Here is a 21327-nt window from a genome sequence, read left to right on the forward strand (position 1 = left end):
ATTAGAATGTCTCCATTTCTTGTCATATCTCTGTCCATCTTTCTATAGTTAGATCATATCTCATTGATGTGTGGACATTGGAAAGCATTTGTATTACTTACAAAATATAATTTACAAAGGCTCCACCTTGACTGTAGACAGTGAATGACGTAACGATCACGCAATTAAATAGTTACCCAAAAATCAATCACGCATGTTAAAGTCCAATTATCATATCTAATATATGCACGGTGGTACTGGGATATCCGGCCAGTTTGGCGGCTGTTAGTTTAGTGGGTATAAACCGCTTTTGTCATATTCACGTTCTAAATTGCACCGAACACTTGGCCTACTCCCATCAGATATTTAGTGGCTGAGGTTGAGATCCTTACAAAATGTCTGTTATACTTACAGCTGCATGTTCTAGTTTTAAGTAGTCCTCTGAGACCTGAACTGAATATTCTACAACACATCATGCCTTGGAGCATATTTTGTAACCACAGATTCCGTATAGTACAATGGAGAAAACAAGAGGTTGCTACAGCCACTGCTCTGCCAGTAAAACAAAGAGGTTTTAATTTGATATTCAAGTTGTGCATTATGCTATCATGTCAAACATCAGAATTCTAGATGATCTGTCAAGACATATAGTAGGGCTGAGTAAAGAAAAAAAACTTTTCTGTTTGTCAGAAGATTGGTGCTTAAGGCACCTCTTACATTTGTTCCAAAGTTGGGTGTGAAGAATTTCAGTTCATGACATCCTTGTCTTGGTATTTAAGACAGTCTATTTCTTAGTGAGAATGGAAACAGTCAGGGTATCCTAACATTTGCAAGTGAGGTATTGATATTGATACTGTATTTCATGTGTACTGCAAGCTCATTAGTTTGAGTAATGACACAGATGTATGCAATAGGACAGAAAGGGAATCACACAATTTGATTGTGTGATTGACATTTCCCCAACTTCTGATCAGCTCTTCTCTGCTGAAGCTGAACATTTTTAACTAAACTAAAAGTTGTAAATTGATGATTTACAAGCCCTCTTGAAGTCCAAGATGAGATGCAAGGGGTGTCTTTCAATTTACCAAAATGTCAACAATATGCTTTACAATTACATGCATCGATATAACTTAATTGCAATAAATGCAGTATGCACACTTCCACAATGCCCATTATGTTCACACATTTGTGAAGGACCAAATGGAAGATTGTATGATCTCTTCTGTTATTTTTATCAAATCGGCTTTGGCTGGATGTTTACTTTGCTATTGTCTGTGCCAAAGCCATTTTTATTGTGCTGCATGCATATCAAGCTGTAAGAAAAGATAAAATAAATGTTTTTTGGAATTGAATAGCTGATTGACATAACAGCCAAATAGCTGTTCTATCTGGTTCGACGACTTGGCCGAAAGAAACACTTGGAGTCTAGACAGCGTCATGTGTTATACGTTTTTTTTTTGTGAGTTGTGTTGCACAACTTCACATCACTTCAAATGTGAAGGTATTCAGTGTTCCTCTTGGAGTAAGGAACACACTTACTTCCTCTTAATGGGGAGTTGTGTTCTTGGGCAAGGCACTTCACCCTACTTGCCTCGGGGGAATGTCCCTGTACTTACTGTAAGTCGCTCTGGATAAGAGCGTCTGCTAAATGACAAAAAAAAAAAAATCTTAATCACCACCTCTGAACAATGGGATCCATCTCCTAAGTGCTTCGACCACAATCTAGAGTGCCATGTTTTTTACTCGACGTGTGAGTCTGTCAGACATTGTTCTCTCACTAAGCTGTTTATGGGGACAGTCTGTTTCCTCTCAGTACCAGTACCCCTCAGAAATCACCAGTTTCACAGTTTAACCCCAGGCGCAGTTTCACCAAGCAAATGCCAGTCCAAACACATTGTCTTTCAGCCTACACTATTGTTACACTACCCAAGTAGTTGAGTTATACTGAAATATACATATTTCCATTGTATACATACATACATCCATTCATTCACATGAATTCAACCTGTACAGATGTTAGTGTGTTTCTTCTCTTGGCCGGCTCACCTCCTCCCACATATGATATTGATGAGGGTGCCTACGTATTCTCCACTCCAGTCTCATCTGTGGACTCATCAGTATTGGCGTGGCGGCGCTAATTTCAGCGCGGCTCTCATTTGTTCAGGCTGCAGGTAGGGCTTATTGTAGATGGATTCAGCTGTCACGCATTTGCCGTGGTGGCACTAGTGATGCGTGCTGTCGGCGGGGCAGGCTGAAGTGGGAGGCTGGAGGAGGAGATGGGGCGAGGCGGTGGGGGGGGGGGGGGGGGGGATATGCACAGGGGGCATCAGGGTGAGGCCCGGGGGCGGCCAGGTACAGCTGGCGTGACGGAAGGGCCTCCGACAGCTCGTTAACGGTGGCCTCTCTTGTCCACCAGGTGAGTGGTCGCTTCATTACTGCATCTTTAGGACTGCTGTTGCTTGGCCAGGGGGAAGTTTTCCTACGCTAACACAATAACTACTGTGTTGGAATTGTGTAAAAAAAACACACTTTGGCTGCCAGCATCAGCAGACACACTGAGGAAGGTTTTTAATTTTTATCTTCGACACCGACCATCAAATACACCTGTTTAGAATTCATACACGTCTTGGATATGGACTTAATGGTCAAGTCATTATATTAAAACAGAACGTCCCTGCATGGAATGGTTTGCAAATGGTTAAAAACCTACTAACCAGCTCTTACTTTATTACAAATGTGCTACAATTGAACGTTGTGTCAATCGAGCCTACACTACAAAAAAAAGTTTGGATCTGGTTCGATTTTCTGCGTTTTTCGCATCCATAGCCAACATTTTGAGAGTTCTTTTGACAATTCAGAGCCACCGAATATTACAGAAATATATAAATATATATATATATATATAATATATAACAGAAAATTTCGGACTCAGTGTGCAAGGGCTTTTACATGTAATTGCTACAACTATGCAGTGATCACAATAGCTGTGAATTATTACGAGTGGAATTCAAGCAAACCTACTTTGAGTCATACATTGAAGATGAAATAAGAACAGGAAGTGTCAGAAAAAATAAAAACTATGAAAGAAATATTCCTTAGAAGATTGATTCTTTTGTAGAGAGGATTAAAATAGTGAATAAAAGAGGTGGCAATGTACAGAAAAAGAAAAAAAAAAGAAACACAGAGATATCATGTTCTGATGTTATTGAACTCTGAATCACAAACACAGTACAATAAATAAAGAAAGAAAATCCCTCTGGAAACTCGTCCTGAATAAAGGTGCCATAAGTTCATCCTGTGATGTGTTTCTTTGATTATGTCGTTTGCTTGAGAGATGAAAGGATGAACGAAAGCAGAATTGTGTTCTATACCCTGCAGCCATATAACACGATGGAGATGGTGCCTGGCGTGTAGGGGTGTCAGCCTATGATAAACATTAGTATTCATGGCTTTGGAAGGTGGCAGGGGGGGATTTACCCCCAGATTGTCAACCTGCAAATAGTACTAGGATTATATCTCAACACAATGGCGTATTGGAATTTCTTAGCCATCACTTTAACACTAATCTCTGATAAGATGGGTTGCCTCCACAGAGCGATTTGCTGACTGAAAACCCTCCCACCAAAAAACATGTGATCAGATTAACTGATCGCCTGTTCCAGAAAAGTTTGTATAGAAAACAAAGGCATTGTGAAATGGCTTTTCTTTGCCATTATTGACCCTACACGGCTGAGTGTACACTTAAAGAAAAGAAAATCACATCTTTAAAATATTCATTTCGTAAACAAGGTGACCATGTGACTCCATGAAGAACTGTTGGCCACTGTATACACTCAGACAAACCCACTAGCGTACATTGTCCACTCTCAGGTCTCATGTCACTCTCCACCCTCTCAGGACCCTCGCTCTAGGACTTGACTTAGTCTGTCATATTTTTCTATGGTCACTTTCTCTGTCTCTCCTTGTGTCTCTGTCTTTAAGGGTTCTCGCTAAGAGAGTGAAGGTTGCATTTCCAACTATTGATGACCATAGCTGCAGGCAATTCCTGCAGGCCAGCTCTTCCTGACGCTTCCTTTTGGCAAGGGAACACAACGCCTCCGGCTGAAATAGGGTGGATGCATTTGAACCTGTCTTCCAAAATGACCGAAATTTGAACAACATTCCAGACAAAGCATCTGAAAACTGTGTAGAAATGTGGCTTCGGAGTGTCCACGGTGATTGCTTTTTTAGACCGTTTGAGAATTCCAAAATATAAATCATGCACAACAGCTGTTGTTACAGATGTTGTATTCCATATGCAGTTAATACTGGGAATTTGCAAAACGAGGAAATATCTGCTTTTGGTTATTATTAGTGAATTACATATTAGCAGCCGAGCAACATAGTTGACTAACTGTGAGAATGTCATTGCACCCTTTTGTGTCCTTAGTGTATGACAGTCTTCCATTAGCCTCTTTAAAGGATAGACCTCAAAATATATATTGAGTTAGAAAGTCTAAGTACTGTTTATAAGGTAAAGATCCTGTGGAAAAAATAAGAAAGAAAATGACCACGATAAAACAAGATTTCCCAACACTGTCATTAGAGCCAAAAGACAGCAATCATGGTGCTTTGTGTGTTTGGGCATGTTGTCTGTACATACTGTAAAGCAGCAACTTGATTTGACTCACACTGCGCTTGTCAAGCTCAGTCAGGAAAGCTGTTTTAAAATTGCAAAAGTATGTACTTTACAGTTTTTCTCGATTGCTAACACACAAAAATGGTATGGTAATGGTATTGATAAGTAAACCCAAAACAGCGCAATTCAAACACCCTTGCCAACCAATTATCCATGTGTAAGCACTAACAAGCAAATATACTCAACAAGCAATCAGGGGTTTGGAATGAATACAAAGGTAAGCTCATCTGTACTTTGAAATCATGGATGAAAATATCAGAAGAAAAGGAAGAATTGTCCAAATGAGAGGAGGTGGACAAGGGAGAGGAAGAGGCAGAGGAAGAGGAAGAAGAACAACAATCTCAAATGAGATCCATGCCACACTATGACAGAAATCCCTATGATGATTTGTTTATTTCCTTGTTTTGTTAGCCTTTGTTCCCCAAATTACAATTTACAGCAATACATTTGTGTTGTTGAGTAACAGTACTACTATTTGTATACTGTGACAACTACAGTAACAAGAGCTCAAAATGCAATTGCTGTATAATAGAAAATTCTTAGCAATTGAGAAAAACTGTAACTGTAATTGCACCAAAGGAAGTCCTCCCGTTACGTTGGAAGCCTCCACAACACGTCTGAGAACACAAGTTAGCCGTCGATGAACAAGATGCTTTAGTCTAGAGATTGTCTAACGTTTTGATAAAGGTAGAGCTTGAAAGAGAGAAAGAGAGAAAGAGAGAGTGAGAGTGAGAGAGAGTGAGGGAGTGAGAGAGAGAGAGAGAGAGAGAGAGAGAGAGTGAGGGAGAGAGAGAGAGAGAGAGAGAGAGAGAGAGAGAGAGAGAGAGAGAGAGTGAGGGAGAGAGAGAGAGAGAGAGAAGAAGAGCAGGAGAGAGAGTGCGTGTGTGTGCGTGCACACAATGACTGATCCCACAGTGTTGTTGCACAGCGTGGAAGCACTCCCCTAATATTTACCAGACTTGCCTAGCTGTGAGGATGCTATTGAAGCAGACCTAAAAGGCACTCCGCCCTGCAGTGTCATAGCAACCTGTTAATGCACCACTGAGCAAAACACTCTAACTGCATTAAACCCAGAGTCGTGTAGGATGCACCAACAGCAGGGGGATAGGAATGTTGCGGTGGCGAGCCTTAGACACACTCTAATGCCCCTTCACCTGGCATGCAACAATGTTGGCATGAACCGGATGTTTATTTACTGTTGAACGGAGTCAGGTGGCTGAGCGGTTAGGGAGTCGGACTCGTAATCTGAAGGTTACCGGTACGGTTCCCGGCTGTGCCAAATGACGTTGTGTCCTTGGGCAAGGCACTTCACCCTACTTGCCTCTGGGGGGACGTCCCTGTACTTCCTGTAAGTCGCTCTGGATAAGAGCGTTTGCTAAATGAATAAATGTGACTGGTCAGTTCCTGTTCCCTGTCTTGCAAAGTTTGAGATTCATAGTGAAATTGCGGAATATGAATGTCCTTTCCTGTTTCTCGAGTAAACAGGTTGTGCGGTCCAGTTGTCTGTAGGTATAAGAGAATGTTCAGTGATGGATTCAGTAGATGAACAGTAATGTTCCTCCATAGCCATATTGCTTTTAATCACCCCCATCAAAGTGCTGCCACAGGTTACTTTGGTTCCATGGTTAAATCACTCAGTCCTCATGCATATCGCATATCGCTCTAATTGAATCCAGCCTGCGAGGGAATCTAACAAAACGATGTGTGTGTGCTCTGAGAGCGAGCCAGATGTTGTTTCACATTGGCAGGCAATCGAAATTACCGTTCTCCACTGGTGGAGTGCTTCTGAAACACCTGCCAGTCGAGTGTCATTCCATGTTCTTGTTAAAGTGTGGATGAGTGCTGTGTATTTTTTCTCTTGAAAATCCCAGGTTTACGTGAAGGCACACAGGGACATTCAGTATCTTACAGAAAAACATGGCATTTTATAGTCAACCAAATCAAAGATGAGTCTATAGGTACATACAGTATGTACCTATAGACTCATCTTTGATTTCTACAGTAATTAATCACCGTCAGTTCATTTTCCCGGATCTTCTAAAGGCGTTCTGTCATGGGCCCAGCTAGGTAACTTTGTTCACCTAATGAGCTTCACCATTGAAGAAGTGCACAAACAACACTATAGCAGGGAAACATCCTCAAGTTCACAACAAGAAACCTTTGTTTTTGAAAAATCCCTTGGCAGAGATTCTGCTGCATGTATTCATCTCTGTAGGAGCCCCTGTTCCCCCTGAAGATGTTTCGCAGCATTTCTTGGAAGCCAAAAAATTAAGAAAGGGACACAAAGTTAACAGCTGTTCGGTTAATCTGAAGGATTCCAACACTTTGAGTTATGTCATTAGCCGCATTTCTCTGTCATGCCTCTCCACTTTAACGCTCTGGGTTAGATGGTATTTAAAGCGACTGCAGAGTGTTGACTATGGTGATAATGCTGTCGAGACAGAACAGTCACAGTTCCCTGGGAGCCAGTATCAGGGCCCTCTTCCTGGTGGAGGACCTGGAAAAAAGGCCCCCAGGCCCCCTGAACCCAGGCTGGGTGAAGCCCCCCCAGAAGAGCCCCCTGACTGAGACCTGTGTTGAACGTGGGCTGATTTGGCAAGGCGGACGCATTGAGGACGTCCTGAAGTCGAGTGAGGGTAACGAGAAGGGTTCGACGGACACGAGTCGAGGTGACCTCTCTCTCGGCGATGCCAAGGACAGGGCGTCTGTCGACGGAGGCAGCAGAAACAGCGTTTCCTTCTGTGTGGGCCAAGACACGGCGTCCACAAGCGAGACCCTTCCCGATGTCTCGGAGGGAGACACAACCAGCGATCGAATCCCAGAAACCCAAGCACATGAGGACAGTTTCTGTGAGGGTGGAACGGTTGAGACCGGCATGGTAGATGATGACGAACATGAAATAATTCCCATCAAGAAAGAATGCTGCCCGTTCGGTACCTATCCGTGTCTAGCTGAAGGCTTTTTTTTCCTGTTGATATGTTGTGATTCATCATTGATCAGAAAGCCACTCACGTCTCACTCTCTGTTCTCACTCTCTCTTGCCCTCCCCCTTCTTTCCCCTCTCATCTGTCTCTCTCTCTCTCGATTTCTCTCGCTATCTTTCTCTATCTCTCTCAACCCCTCTCTCTTCAGAGTGTTCGGGCCCACTCGGGATGGAGGGGGGGATCATCTCCAACCAACAGATCACGGCCTCCTCCACTCACCGTGCTCTGTTTGGCCTGCAAAAGTGGTATCCCTACTTTTCCCGGCTCAACAAGAAGGGTCTGGTCAATGCCTGGACCGCTGCCGAGAATGACAGATGGCCCTGGATTCAGGTAAGACCACGTACTTAGCCACAGACCAGGGGAAACCCGTTCTGTCCAGTTATTAGACACAGTTCAATGTTGCATCCCCATGTTTTTTTTTATCTGAGAATCTGAATCATCATGCTGGATCTGCAATGTTTGAATCACCCACACACTACAGAGCTACAATGTGAAATACATGCCTGAATAAAATATTTAGGTGCGTACTTCCTTTATTTAATGTATACACGCAATTCTGCTTACTATTCATGCTTGCTACATCTATGAAATGAAGTTAGTCCATATGTGACTTGTTCCATACCTTGCTTTGCATGTGGGAAATATTAGGGAGGATACGTTAGGTTTAGCTCAGTGGTTAGAGCATTTGACTGCATATCAAGAGGTTACCTAGTCAAAACCCTTCTAGTTGCTTTGGATTAAAGTGTCTGCTGAATCACGACACATTTTGAATGACTCTGATTGCTCTGCAGCATGACTTTCATGTGTGTTCAACGTGTTTTAATCTGTCAATTGAAACGTGTTCATCCTTAATTTCGGCAATGAAAACCAAGCTTGTCTCTGGGTGGCACAGATGGGTTTGACTTATTGTGTTCATGTGTCCTGTCAAAGTGAGGCACTAAAACGGAATTCTGCAACAAATAGAAAACAGTTTGCAACCGTGCAGCATCCCTTAGGCTCAAAATGCCTGTGTAAATCTCCCAGGGAGTCGGTGACAAGCCCATAAAACGACCCTGGGGAGGGGGAGATGAAATCGAGTAAGGCGCACAGTATAGTAAACTGTATTGTACATTACTACAATACAGTATACAGGAAAACACTGTTTTCTGTAAGGTTAGCTTTAACAAGTTAACCTTCTTTATAAACATTGTCAGGTACATTCACTAGCCGCAGGACTAGATAGATAGAGAGAGAGAGTGAGAGAGAGAGAGAGAGAGAGAGAGAGAGAGAGAGAGAGAGAGAGAGAGAGAGAGAGAGAGAGAGAGAGAGAGAGAGAGAGAGAGAGAGCGAGCGAGAGAGATGAATGAAATAAATTACTGTATGAATGTCAAAGTGAGAGAGGGAAAGACTGGGAGTACATGATCCAAATAGATCAACTGGGGAGCGAGACAGAGCGAGGGGAGGCAGATCGAGGGAGGTGCATGTGTTTGGAAGAAAAGGCGAAGGGAACGCCAGAGAGCCAGAAGAAGGAGCCCCCTGCAAAGGAGCAGACATGAAACATTCAGGCGGTTTGTTTGGCTTTAATGACGCCACGCGGGAAGGCGGAGAGGGAATGCCGGGGAACGGTTCTGGAGGGGCTGCTGGGTAATTGGGATGTGAGAGTATACAGAGAGGTGTCCAGTTCTCTACTCGCTTTTGACTGAGGGGGGGAGGGGGGGGGGGGGGTCCAAGTGTGGGTCTGAATTTTGGTCTGTGTGTGTACAGTATGTGAATGAGGATGTAAGAGAGAGAAAGGGAGGGGGGGGGGTCGAAAGAGACAGAAGATAGAAAAGGTACTCATACTTTTTGGTGTGTACAGGCGCCAGACCCAGGCACTACGGGCAATAAATTGCTTTGTGCAGCTCCAGGGAAATATGCTCTGTTTGTCTAGGTCCAGCATTGGCAATATCGCTTGTGGTTTGTGATGAATAGTGACAGTGTGATGCTTTGGCTGAAACAAACAAAAGCCTTTGTGAATGCTAAAGGGGGTATACATAATTATCTAGACTATTGACAGTTTTGGTGTTATTAATCACTCCATGGCGACTGCGACGGCTCTTCTCTGAAAATCTTGAATAATTTCACGAGGCAGGTTCTCACAAAGAGACATTACTGCCTGGATAGAGAAGAAAATGGTTTCAAAAGACCTTTTCTCACTACTTTACGAGCTGTCATGGTCTGTAACAGGCATTCCTCATTTCACATTACTGGCACATGTCACAGTTAAATATCCTCCCTGCATCCTGACTGGAACCCTTTCCAAATGGCCTGTTATACTTTCCCTAACATCACTGTAATTTGACTATGCCTGTCTTTAGCATGTGTAGTCCGAGTCTTGCAGCTCTGGGGTGACCTACTTTAAGTATTATTTCCCCCTCACAGCTGAACTACAGGAATAGTGAATAGACTTGTCACTCACCTTACTGCTGTATGCACTGAAATTGACCTGTGCTCAGGTCAACAGGCACATTTTAAGACAAAAAGGAATGGGTTGAGACTGAAAAGAGGCATTAGAAGTAAATGTTTTTTTATTTTTATTATCATTACAAGGACACAGGCCAGATTAAGGTCTTAGTTCTAGTCATCCTCAGCATTTATTGTCTCCTGTTTAGTACTGAGAGACATTGAAATACCTATTGAGTCAAAGTGTTTTGGGGTGCTTAGACCGGCTCATGTCTTTTTTCGGCATTACACCAGGGCTTAGACAAGATGGCTCCATGTTGCCTTTAGTGCTACAGACATTACGATTCATGGTGATACAATCTGGGGCTTTTCTTTCTTTGCGAAGATTGAGTTTGCAACTGAAATTGTATCAAAAAAAGATGATGCGATAGTCAAATCAAAATACATCATCATGAAGTTAAGATGTAGTCGCACTACCACTTGAATTAGCCAGTGGGACTACTCTAGGTGCAATATATCAAGGTTGAGACTCATGAGAATCATTGCTACTGTAAAGGGAAGTTCAGATTTGATGGGACCAGAAATAACTCATCACCTATAACATTTGGGAACAATCAGCAAGCCAAGTTATCACACAATTTGTTTTTAAAAGTGTCTTTAATCGAGTTAAATTATACATGATGAGAACCAACTTTGTAGACATGAATCCATTTCGAGGCCAAATTCTGCTAATCTCGCCAACCACCGTAAGCCCTTCAGATAGTCACAGCCGTCTGTGTACATTCAAGATCCAGCAACGTACGGAAAACGCTCACAGTCAACCAGTCGGTGTGTCTCAACCTTCATATATGGATCCTGGGGACTAGTGACTCTCTCGCCTTCGAAAAGTTAGCGTTCTAAATGCGACCAAGGAACAGCACAGACAGCCCCATCCGTCTCACGCCTTTGGAAGCACGGAGCGGCCTTCTTACAGACTGCGAGAAAGCCCTCAGGACGACTTGAGTGGCACAGTGTCAGCGTAAAGTCGAAAAGGATCAGCTTGACTTGACATTTCTGCCACATTAGGGGCTTAAAAGCACTCCGACTTTCTTTAGGCATCGTCACCCTCCCCTACTGTTTGGCAAGACCGCGGGGAAATAAAAGAAATGCTTGTCGAGGAGACCATTACCTTAACTAATTGACCATTTATAAACAATTACTCTATTAAAGTCAGTGTGATTACAGGATGCAGTGAGGGGTGTGTGGGGATGGCTGGCTGGCGGGGGGGGGGGGGGGGGGGGGGGGGGGGTGAGGACCAGCCGAAATGAGCCAATGATCATAGCCTGTCTTTTCCCTGTCAGCACAGTTACTTGAGTCACTAGATTACACAGGAGGAGTCTCTGGGCTTGAAAGACGATTGGTTCGTTTATTTTAGTCACTCTCAAGGATCAAATACTCTTCCCTGGCCCAGCTGAAAAATGCGCCAGCAGACCAAGATGTCTAAAGCACACGTTCGAACTTGGATTTGCAAGTCTGGTTTTAAGACTGGGTTGCAATCTGTATGCAATCCCAAGAGCTGGTCCCTTGCCATGCCTTTTAAACACCCCAATAATAATAATAGATTGGAGATTTTAGAATCAGAAACACTCTGATTCTGAAAAGGCTGATTTTTATAGTACAGTTTCTGCATTGCTCAAACCCTAACCGGATTCTCGAAGGAAGACTTGACCATCCAATTTGAGACATCAACTTGGCAGCGATTTCCCCCTGGATAATCTCCACATCTCACACAGTGTAGAGCTTCTCTTCAATGCCTGCCAGGAAGGGATTGAGATCATGATTGGTAAAATGATCCACATTTGACGGCGTGTCATGTTGATGTACGACCGGAGGAGTCACAGGCGTTTTCATGTCAGCCGTTCTCACTGAATCAATTTCCCGCAAAGCTGACAAACTGCCGTGAGCAGGTCCGCTGCAGATGTTCCAAACAGGACCCGGCACACACACACACACAAACGTATGGCAGCATGGATGCATCACTATCAGCTGAAAGGACTCGGGTTTTTGCGCGCGTGAGTGGTCATTAACGCTGAGAAGGATCACGGCAATTACCTGATGAGTGGCCCTTTAGCTGTCGCTCGCAAGCCTAATTAGTGAGAAGTGCATCGTCGCTGGTGTCTTTTGGGAATTGAGGAACGAGGGAGGAATGGAGAATCAGAGCTGTGTGATTTCTATCCAGTCTATCCCAGGTCCTCAAGTGCGTAAATGTATGTTTGCCACCTTAAGATTCTTCTCTGAGCAAGAATAAGGGGAGTTTTTGTTTATGTTTGCATAATCCCCTATTTGATGATCCCTCTTTACGTGTGTGTGTGTGCGTACATGTACCACGTGTGTCTGCTTCTCCGTGCACGGCATAACTCCATGCTCCCAACGCGCTTCTCTCTATCCCACGTGCCGTGAGTGATCTTTCATCACGACGGAGCAATTCAACGTGATGGCTGAATACGCGCACACTCTCGCACGCTCACCTACGCCTAGGCTGTCGACTCTCTTGCTTCGGGTACAGTCTGCATGTTCAAGCCTTGGTCTGTGTGCCTCGCTGCTTGCGCCGTTAAAGCCTTCAGTTCTAGTACGGCAGGACGTCGGCAGGCTACATGTGGTTGACAGACTGGATCTTGTGCGTGAGGATTGATTCATGTTCCGTTCTCTCGCAGACTTTTCTGAATGAGATGAATGACCCTGATCTTACAAATTGACATGGTGCGCTGAGTCTCGTTACTGCATACCACTCGCACAGACACCGACACAGGCCTCCTCTCTGGTGACGCTCATATTGCCTGCTCTGTTTTTTTTTCTTCTCTTCCACAGATTAACCTACAGAGGAGAATGCGGGTCACAGGTTTAATTACCCAGGGAGCAAAGCGCATCGGCAGCGCGGAGTACGTCAAGTCTTACAAAGTGGCCTCCAGCGATGATGGCAAGGCCTGGAGGACGTATAAAGTCAAGGGCACGGATGAGGACATGGTGAGACGCATGTTGGGGGGGGGGTGGTTGTCTCTGTCTCTCTCACACACACACAAAGTAAAACACACACACACGCAGGCACCGGAGACCGCACACCAAGTCAAGGGCACGGTCGAGGACATGATGAGATGGCTTTTTAATTAGCCAGTTCACACCATGCTCATCTTCCTGCCACTTACCCCCCTCCAGTTTTACGACTTTTAGATTGACTTTTTTATACTATTTGGGGATACTAGCCACCAAATAGTCGTCCTGGCATTCCATCATTTTGGATGGAACTCTGCGTGTCCTCGAACCTCCCTCCTTTAACCCCAGCCTCCAGACCCCTGGCCAAATTTATGTTCGGATTAAGTTATAACCGTTTAGCCCGCAATTGCTCCATTTTGTCATTTCTTCAGACTTTATTTTTTGCAACTTTTTTTGCAACTTTTCTTTTTGTTTGGTCTGGCGAGAATCCGAACAAATTAATGGGGCTTGCAGAACATGGAACCACACACTTTGTATGTGTTTACGGCTGTTTTTGGTTGGTTTCGGCGGGTTTCTTGGAGAATGCCTGACTGTGAGAGTCTGTTGGCCAGGGAGAGATACTTTGTTCTGCGCAGATTTAGTGATGCTCTGCCCCGCTGGGACCACCCTGTCTGTATGCATGCTGCTGTGCACTGCTGACCTAAACCCACCCACAGAAAACTCCTACAGACTCCATAGCCATAAAACACACACACACACACCTGTATATATATATATGCAAATATTATACAGATTCTGTGTACTTATAGACAAATGCAGTACACTGAAACACACACAGACAAACTGCAGATAATAAAACAGACTCTCCCTGTTATGTCGGAAGGCCCAGTCAAAGATTATTGTGGTTTATTCAGGCATACTAAACCACTCGAGAAGGTACGGCGATGTAATTGCTCCGCTAATTCAAAACACACCCGTCTGCTGATAAATGACGAGCTGAAATGGTGCGCGAAAATCGGCTATTTTCCCAGTAACTCGAGCTCGTCGACCTCGAATGGCGGCAATTTTGTTGAATGCAAAGTAGACCCTGGAGACGAGATACGAGACGAGATACGAGAGGAGATCCACGCCGTCTCCGCTTGAGTGCTCCTGCTCACATCTCCCTGTCCTCCTCCAGATTTTCCGTGGAAACGTGGATAACAACGCACCCTCCGCCAACTCCTTCACCCCGCCCATCGAGGGGCAATACGTGCGCATCTACCCCCAGGTCTGTAGACGACACTGCACTCTGCGCATGGAGCTACTGGGCTGCGAACTCACAGGTGACTAGTTTACAACAACAACAAAAACACCCACAGCGGACGAAACCCCCAAGCCGAGGGAACCAGTGGCTGAGCGTTATCGGTTGTGTAGACGGTGTGTGGTGCGCTGTTTGTGTCTGCCCCCAGGTTGCTCTGAGCCCATGGGGATGAAGTCGGGTCACGTCCAGGACTATCAGATCACGGCGTCCAGCATCTTCCGAACGCTCAACATGGACATGTTCACCTGGGAGCCTGGCAAGGCTAGGCTGGACAAACAGGGCAAGGTGAACGCCTGGACATCCGGACACAGCGACCAGTCTCAGTGGCTTCAGGTAGGAGCTTACCTTCACCTCTCTTCTCCTCAGACAGGAAGTGGCGACGGCCCTTGGGTACTTATCTATCCCCTTGCTACTTGTGTAGTGTAGCTGGCTCACTTCATAGTACTTTATGAGATACGCTAAATCAGAGGATTATATGGCCATTTAGTGTCTTGCACACTTAGTTCGATAGGTTGAGTAGTTCACATCCACTTTCAGTCTGTATCTCTTGTCAGGCGACGCGAACCCCTCGCGATACTGACATGGTCGTTTCAAAAAGCAACGCTCACCACTCATCTACTTATCCTGTGGTGCTGAAATGGCTCCTGTTATTGTTGGCCGCAGCCTAGAGCTGTCGGCCCATAGCATGCATCAACCCTTCGTGTTCATTACACAAACTTCAAACCACCCCAGGGGTTGAAGTTGGAAGACCGTGTCCAGAAACACTGTGTGCTTTCTTGTCCTTGAAGCAGTAAGAGGCGTGTCCTGAAGGGAGACAAAACTGAAAGTTCCTGGAGAGAATAAAAATCCCAACCTGTCAACAACACAAATGTTTAGGATTACTCATGGCAAAGCCAGATGTGAATAATTGGATTCCCCCCAAAAATTGATTTTTTTTTTTACAAAGGTGTCCATATTTTACTCTATGAGTTGAATGTTCAAGGGCAACAGTTATACACTATCCCAATAGACCACAATGGATCCAACATTTTGAGTTACGGCTTTTCCAGTGGGACCAGCTTGTTGAATCTTATTTTTATTTTATTTTATTCTTCTTTTAACAAAATATGACTCGTACTACAGGCAGCAGTAAGCAACCATTTATTTTTCTGAAGCAGTGGGAAGGGACATATATCATCGGATGATCTCAAAGAGTAGGAGGGCCATCCTGTATCCATGCCCCTCCCCTCCGAGTCTGTGTTAGCCCATGACACATGTACTGCTGGCCCGTCGCGACTGTTTGTCTAGACTTAATTAGATTAGCTCAGCCCTAGAGTCAGACATGTTTCTTATCACAGTCGAAAGCCTTTTAAGGACAGAGATAGCTGTGCTCTGGATAAGACGGATACTTAGGATGGCCCAGCCGAGCCGTGCAACATGGCTAGGATTGATTGTCGTGGATAGAGGAAAGCGTTTGGTCTCATAATACACGCTGCGCTGAGAGGAGGAGATGGGGGCCAGGGAAACAGCCGTGAAATTGATGGTTTCCTTCGACAAATAGAGCTTTGTGGCATTGCTCGTTTCTCTACACCTATCAGATATTCGGCAAGAAGAGAGAAAATAAATAGGCTTTTCTTTGATGAATGCAGATGTTTGCCCAAGGACTTATTGATGTTTGTTTAAGTATTCTGTTACATGCAAATGTGTACATTTGTAGGCGCCCAGGGTACATGTGCACATATGTAAATGCCCCTACTTACAGTTCAATCCCTTCTATGCGCCAGTTGCCATGGCGAATAATTGATTCCCAGTGACATTACAGAATGACTTTAAACTTGATAGATTAATGGAATTAATCAGACCTAATGACAAATTAAGTATTGCAATTAATCAAGACAACTGCAGTGCAGCAGTGGGGAAACACTCCAGAGTGCAAACATATCAGAGAACGCTCTGCCATGCGGACGAATGAAGCAGGTCGCGTGAAACCATGAGGTCATGGAAAACACGGGATCCCGTCGACAGTTGGCTCCTGAGTGGTTTCCAATGCGGTCAACTATGCACCATTTGTATTCTGTGGTCCAGTAAAAAGCAATTGACTTAATCTAACTTTACTGTCAATTTCAATGTCAAGGGCCCTCAAGTGTTTTGTATCTGATCTATATCCCATTCGTACCTGATATGGAGGTTCATAAAATGATTGGTTCATTGCAGCAGTAAATCCCCCAAAGTTTTCAACGATTCGATTTTTATTCAGAGCATTCTCCAAGTACCACTGACTGCTTATAATTCCCATCATGTGCATGCATGCTTACCCTTAGAACTTCCTGCTGAAGTAATCACGTCTGATTGTGAGGCTGATAATTATACTGGAGCCTTCGGTTTCACTAATGATGTGCTCTCCTCGAAACATTCAAATAGAGCTTTGACAAGCTTTTACAGATCATGGATTCTCTGCGTTCTTCTCGGACGCCATCGGGGGCTGTCCTCAAATTCCCCTCCGAGTTTGTCTCTGCACACCCACCACAAACAACTCTGAAATACAGGTCTGAGTCTGGAAGAAGACAGACAGAATTCAGAGCACAGCACACCAGAGAGAAACAAGAAACAAGTTCCCTCCTCCATCTTGGCCTATCTCGCCCGTCTAACTGTCTCGCTTCCAAAATCCATCCTCATAGCCGTTGCCATAATTAAGAATCCTAATTGACTTGACGGAAGTTTCCCTCGGCTTTTTCGCTTTTGTCCGCAAAACCAGTTTGGGTATCATGCTGAAGATGCTTTGCACAGTCAGTTAGTCAATTAAATCGTTTTCGGTGTCAGCTCATTTATTTCTCTCTTTCCTTATTCGCTATTACATTTTTCAAAGCCAGATATGAAGCCTAAGGTCAATTTTAAACCTGTATTCAGTCAGCATAACCACCAGTAACTCTTTTGGTTGTTGCCCTGGCTGGTTCTAGTCATACCTAGTGGCAGATGACATTACACACAGGGAGAAAGAACCAGAATCTTTCAAGAGGTTTTCAAGAGGAGAGCCAAGTGTTCCAGCTGGCATAAGCTGATTAGTTAATTATGCACATTAACATCCACATAGCAGGGAAGATGCCAGAGACTGCGCTTTTCAAGTTTCACAATGTCCCTGTTAGTGCAGAGTGAGCGCACGGGACTCCTGGCAAGTTTCGACTGTTCTAGCGCTTCGTTTATCTGATTATGTAAAGCTGCCGACAGAAGGAAAATGAAGAAAGATGGAACAGAATGCAGTATACTTCCCTCAACGTCAATAAGTTGTGTCTCGTCATAACGTTCAACTGTTATTTCAGCAGTAGCTTATGCGTGTCAGTATTCAGACCCTGGTCGTTTTTTACCTTGAAGCACCATTAAGTCATTTCACCTTGAGTTGCTTCTGGGACACCATGAAGCTAGGGTGACTGGGTCTTTGAAACAAGCAGCTTTGGAAGCATTTGAAGTAAACATAGCTATGTGATGGGAGTTTGTTTTTGTTCTGCACGTATTCTTTATCCCATGGCATTATATTTCTACTCATGTCCACCTAAAGCCACTCCTACCCGCCCCACCCCTACCAACCTCCCTTTTCTTCAAAAGATCGTTTCACTTGGGACCCAGCAGTGAGCAAAATGTCATAATCACTGTTATGGTGTACTGATTAAGTGAGTGAGCATGAGAGCTCTTTATCATCAAGAGCATTTTTCTCATCTCCAGGAGATGTTTATTCTGGCCGTGAGTGGATTTAAACGATAGCGGTGAGAAAGCAGAAACAAGGAAAGTGAAACAACACGTTCTTTGGAGACACGTTCAAAGTTTTTTTGTACGTGAATGATGAAGATGAGATTCATCAACGAAGCTGTGTTGAGTTAATAACCCTCAACTCGGACAAACCTCCAATGTAGTGTGACTCGATCGAACACAGCTCTCGCAGTGGAGTTATGCAGTGGAGTTATCAGGGCAATGTTTGGTTTGGAAACCTAATGTTGTAGGTCCTAAGAATCCCATTAAGAAAGGGTTTCTGGCCAGTGGCTCATGCAGAGTCTGTAATGGAGGGTACACGTTTTTTAACTTTGACTTTTTTACTCTCGATCTTAAGACAGTTTTCCTATTTGTATGTTTCTCTGTGATATGTTAAGTGCAGAATAACCTGTCATGCGTCATTTCACTCTTCATTAGCTCAGCGTTAGTGCAGCTCACACTGCAGGGTACCGCTGGCCCTATACGGCATCATGGTCTGTCCCTGACCAAAATAAATCTTCAAATCTCCATGCCCGATTGCAAACAGGTTCAGTCTTGATGTAATTTAGTTTGCCGGAGTATAACAGAGAATACAATCGGCAACTCTAATCCATATCCTATATTTTACTGTTGTTCTGGGAAATGCCTCTCGACTTTATAAACAGACCTGGTTAAACAGACAGCGGCAGCTTTTAGATCGATGGAAGTTGTTTTCCTTCTAAGTGAGCACCTGGAGGAGAGTAAACAAACTGCCAACTTCTCAGACCAGGTTTAAGCCCTTCCTTCAAGACCCTTATGAGCTTACATATCTGGCAGAGGGCCAAAGATGAAATAAGCTCTCTCTGAGTGCGCGCGGACATCATTTAGCTCCACGAGATAGATTCAAAAACCCTTCTAGTTCCTCTTGGAGAGACAGTGGTGTAGTGGTTTTCTTCCTTAACTTGTTTTGGTACTACTGCAGGCCAGTACCCTTAAAATCCCATGCACGGGAACCCTGCTGTGGGTTTGACACTCGAGCTGTAGGGAATATGGCATTGAAGTATTGGTCAGAAGAAGTGGTGGTAAAGGAAAATGCTAGGGTGACATGTTAAAAGACATCGGGGGTCCACAAAATCTCTGCTATATGCCAATTCTGAAAGGTCGCTGGGGCACATTTTCATGTCTCTCCTTTGAAGTAGATCAAAACCGAGTTTGCTTCAGTTTGACTAAAATGAGTCCCATGTAATTTATTTTTACATTTGTTGGAGCTTAACACACTATGTTTGCACTAGATCTAAAGTAGGGAATGTCCTAGCCTACTCCCGTGCATCTTAAGTGGTTCAATTTGGATGTGGGAGAGCATCAACAGGCAAAACAAAACACCCTGCTTCTGTGTAATAAGGACACGTCTGATCCACTCATCACTCACAGCCACCTAGACAGTGTTCTGGTTGTCATGCTACTTCAGTCTAACTATGTATCTGTTTATTTTGGGCCTCAACAACCTGCTGAGGTCATAAACAAGCTATAAAAGAAATCCCATTCCGGGTGCTCATTTGTCATCCACAGGCCCCTTGGTTTTCACAGCCAATTATCTCCCGTATGGTGATAAATATGTGTGGTGTATCTGTGGCATCTTGATAATTACACACAAGCTCAGATGATTGGGGTGAAGGTAGGGAAGGCAGTGGGGAGAGAAAAGTTCTGTGTGGGAACTTTGAGAGAACAAATCCTCTTTAATTGGCCCATTTGCTAATATTGTACCGTTCAGTGCAGCATTGTGACTTATTCGCACGTCGGTGCCTGATGTGCCATCCCAACAGAAATGGGCATCCCAGCTCAGGTCCTCCCTCGGTGGGTTACTTTCATCCGAGTAATGGGACCCATCATGGACTGGTAGACCTGGATCCATGGTGGGCTAGGTCATTTTCCAAGAGAAAAACAATGTTGTCTATGGGGGCAATGGAAATGAATTCAAAGATACACACTTGGAGAAGAATGGATTTCGGCTGGTCACCCTAAGAATAGCTTAGCTTTTACCGTTTCGCATTCAATGTCAAATAATCTTGTTATTGTGTAAACAGTACAGCCATGAGAATAAATAACCCATCCAAGGGAATCTGCCAAACTAGCTGGCAATTGTCCATGACACACAAGTAAATATTGACAGCCCACATGGTGTGTTTGCACATGTTGAGGAGGTGCGCAAGGCCAATAATTAAACATAATACCCAATTGATTCCTGCTCCGTGGCTGTTAATGTGCTTTTATAGTAATCAAGAAGGCTATTATGATCAGTTGGATTTTTTTTCCACTTGCTAATGAAATTGCAGCCCTGACAAAAAACTCAATTTATTTAATCAATAGAATGACTCCAATGATTGCTTCCTCTGCTCTGAAGAACGACTTTAATTCCGCCTATTGAAACTCCCATCTCCTCTTAAATGTTTATGGGCCTCAAAGATAAAACACGTCTGCTTCCTGAAGCCAGGAAAGCATCCCTTAACGAAAGTTTGTGTATCAGATCAAAAAGAGAAAGAGTTCTGTTGTGAAAAAAAAAGGCTTGGAGATGGACTGTGATTGTCTTGGAGGGTAACAATCACGGCACTCGAAAGGGAAAAAACGACAGCTTGGTGGTGGAGATTGGAACGTGTTGAGCTCTCCGCCTCGTCCTCCTGGCTCAGGCCCTCATTGGCTGCCTGGAGGCTGCTGGCAGTCACGTGCAGGAGGCGGGGAAGCCGCTCACTGGCTCCGCTTCAGCTGCTGTCCGATATTGATCCGCCCCAAACGATTCATCACGGCAGTTTGTCCCAGCAGACATGGAAACCAGGAACGTTTTTAAAATTCGAAATTGGTTTAAATGCCTTCTTTATTCGCCGCGCTGCCCAGCGCTTTATCATTATTTGTCTTATTACTTCACAAGCATAAGGGAATCAATAGAAACACCACCTGCAGCCAAGTTGTCTTGCTGAACTAATTGAAGAAACAGTGTTACACAGGTGGTTTCCAATGCAATCAGAGAGACGCACACAAGCATTTAGCCACAGCTGTGATATCCAATGAAGGTGGCAAATATGAAATATAGTCACACTCTTTATGCCCACAGAGAAACAGTTGGTGTGTGTACCATATTTGTATTCAGAGTGGCATAATGTAGGCTTCCTCCAAGATGTTTTTATTAATATAGGGATAATATGAATGAATGTATAACAATATTTAGATACAATATAGAAAACATGTTGACTGGTTGCTATGGTAAAAAATAAAAATAAATTATGTATTCCAGCAAAAAAGTT

The 21327-nt window shown here is 44.1% G+C and overlaps 1 protein-coding gene across 1 annotated transcript in view; it reads left to right on the plus strand.

The window, feature by feature from the left end:
• Positions 1-21327, plus strand: part of edil3a (EGF-like repeats and discoidin I-like domains 3a) — an 80791-nt gene that overhangs the window by 43552 nt on the left and 15912 nt on the right. Inside the window, exons 5-8 of the mRNA XM_067231165.1 lie at positions 7790-7971; positions 12910-13065; positions 14210-14354; positions 14481-14665. Coding sequence (XP_067087266.1) covers positions 7790-7971; positions 12910-13065; positions 14210-14354; positions 14481-14665 — 668 coding nt within the window. The remainder of the gene's footprint in view (positions 1-7789; positions 7972-12909; positions 13066-14209; positions 14355-14480; positions 14666-21327) is intronic.

This window comes from Osmerus mordax, chromosome 28 (assembly GCF_038355195.1).
Source record: "Osmerus mordax isolate fOsmMor3 chromosome 28, fOsmMor3.pri, whole genome shotgun sequence".
In the NCBI taxonomy this organism is placed as follows: Eukaryota; Metazoa; Chordata; class Actinopteri; order Osmeriformes; family Osmeridae; genus Osmerus; species Osmerus mordax.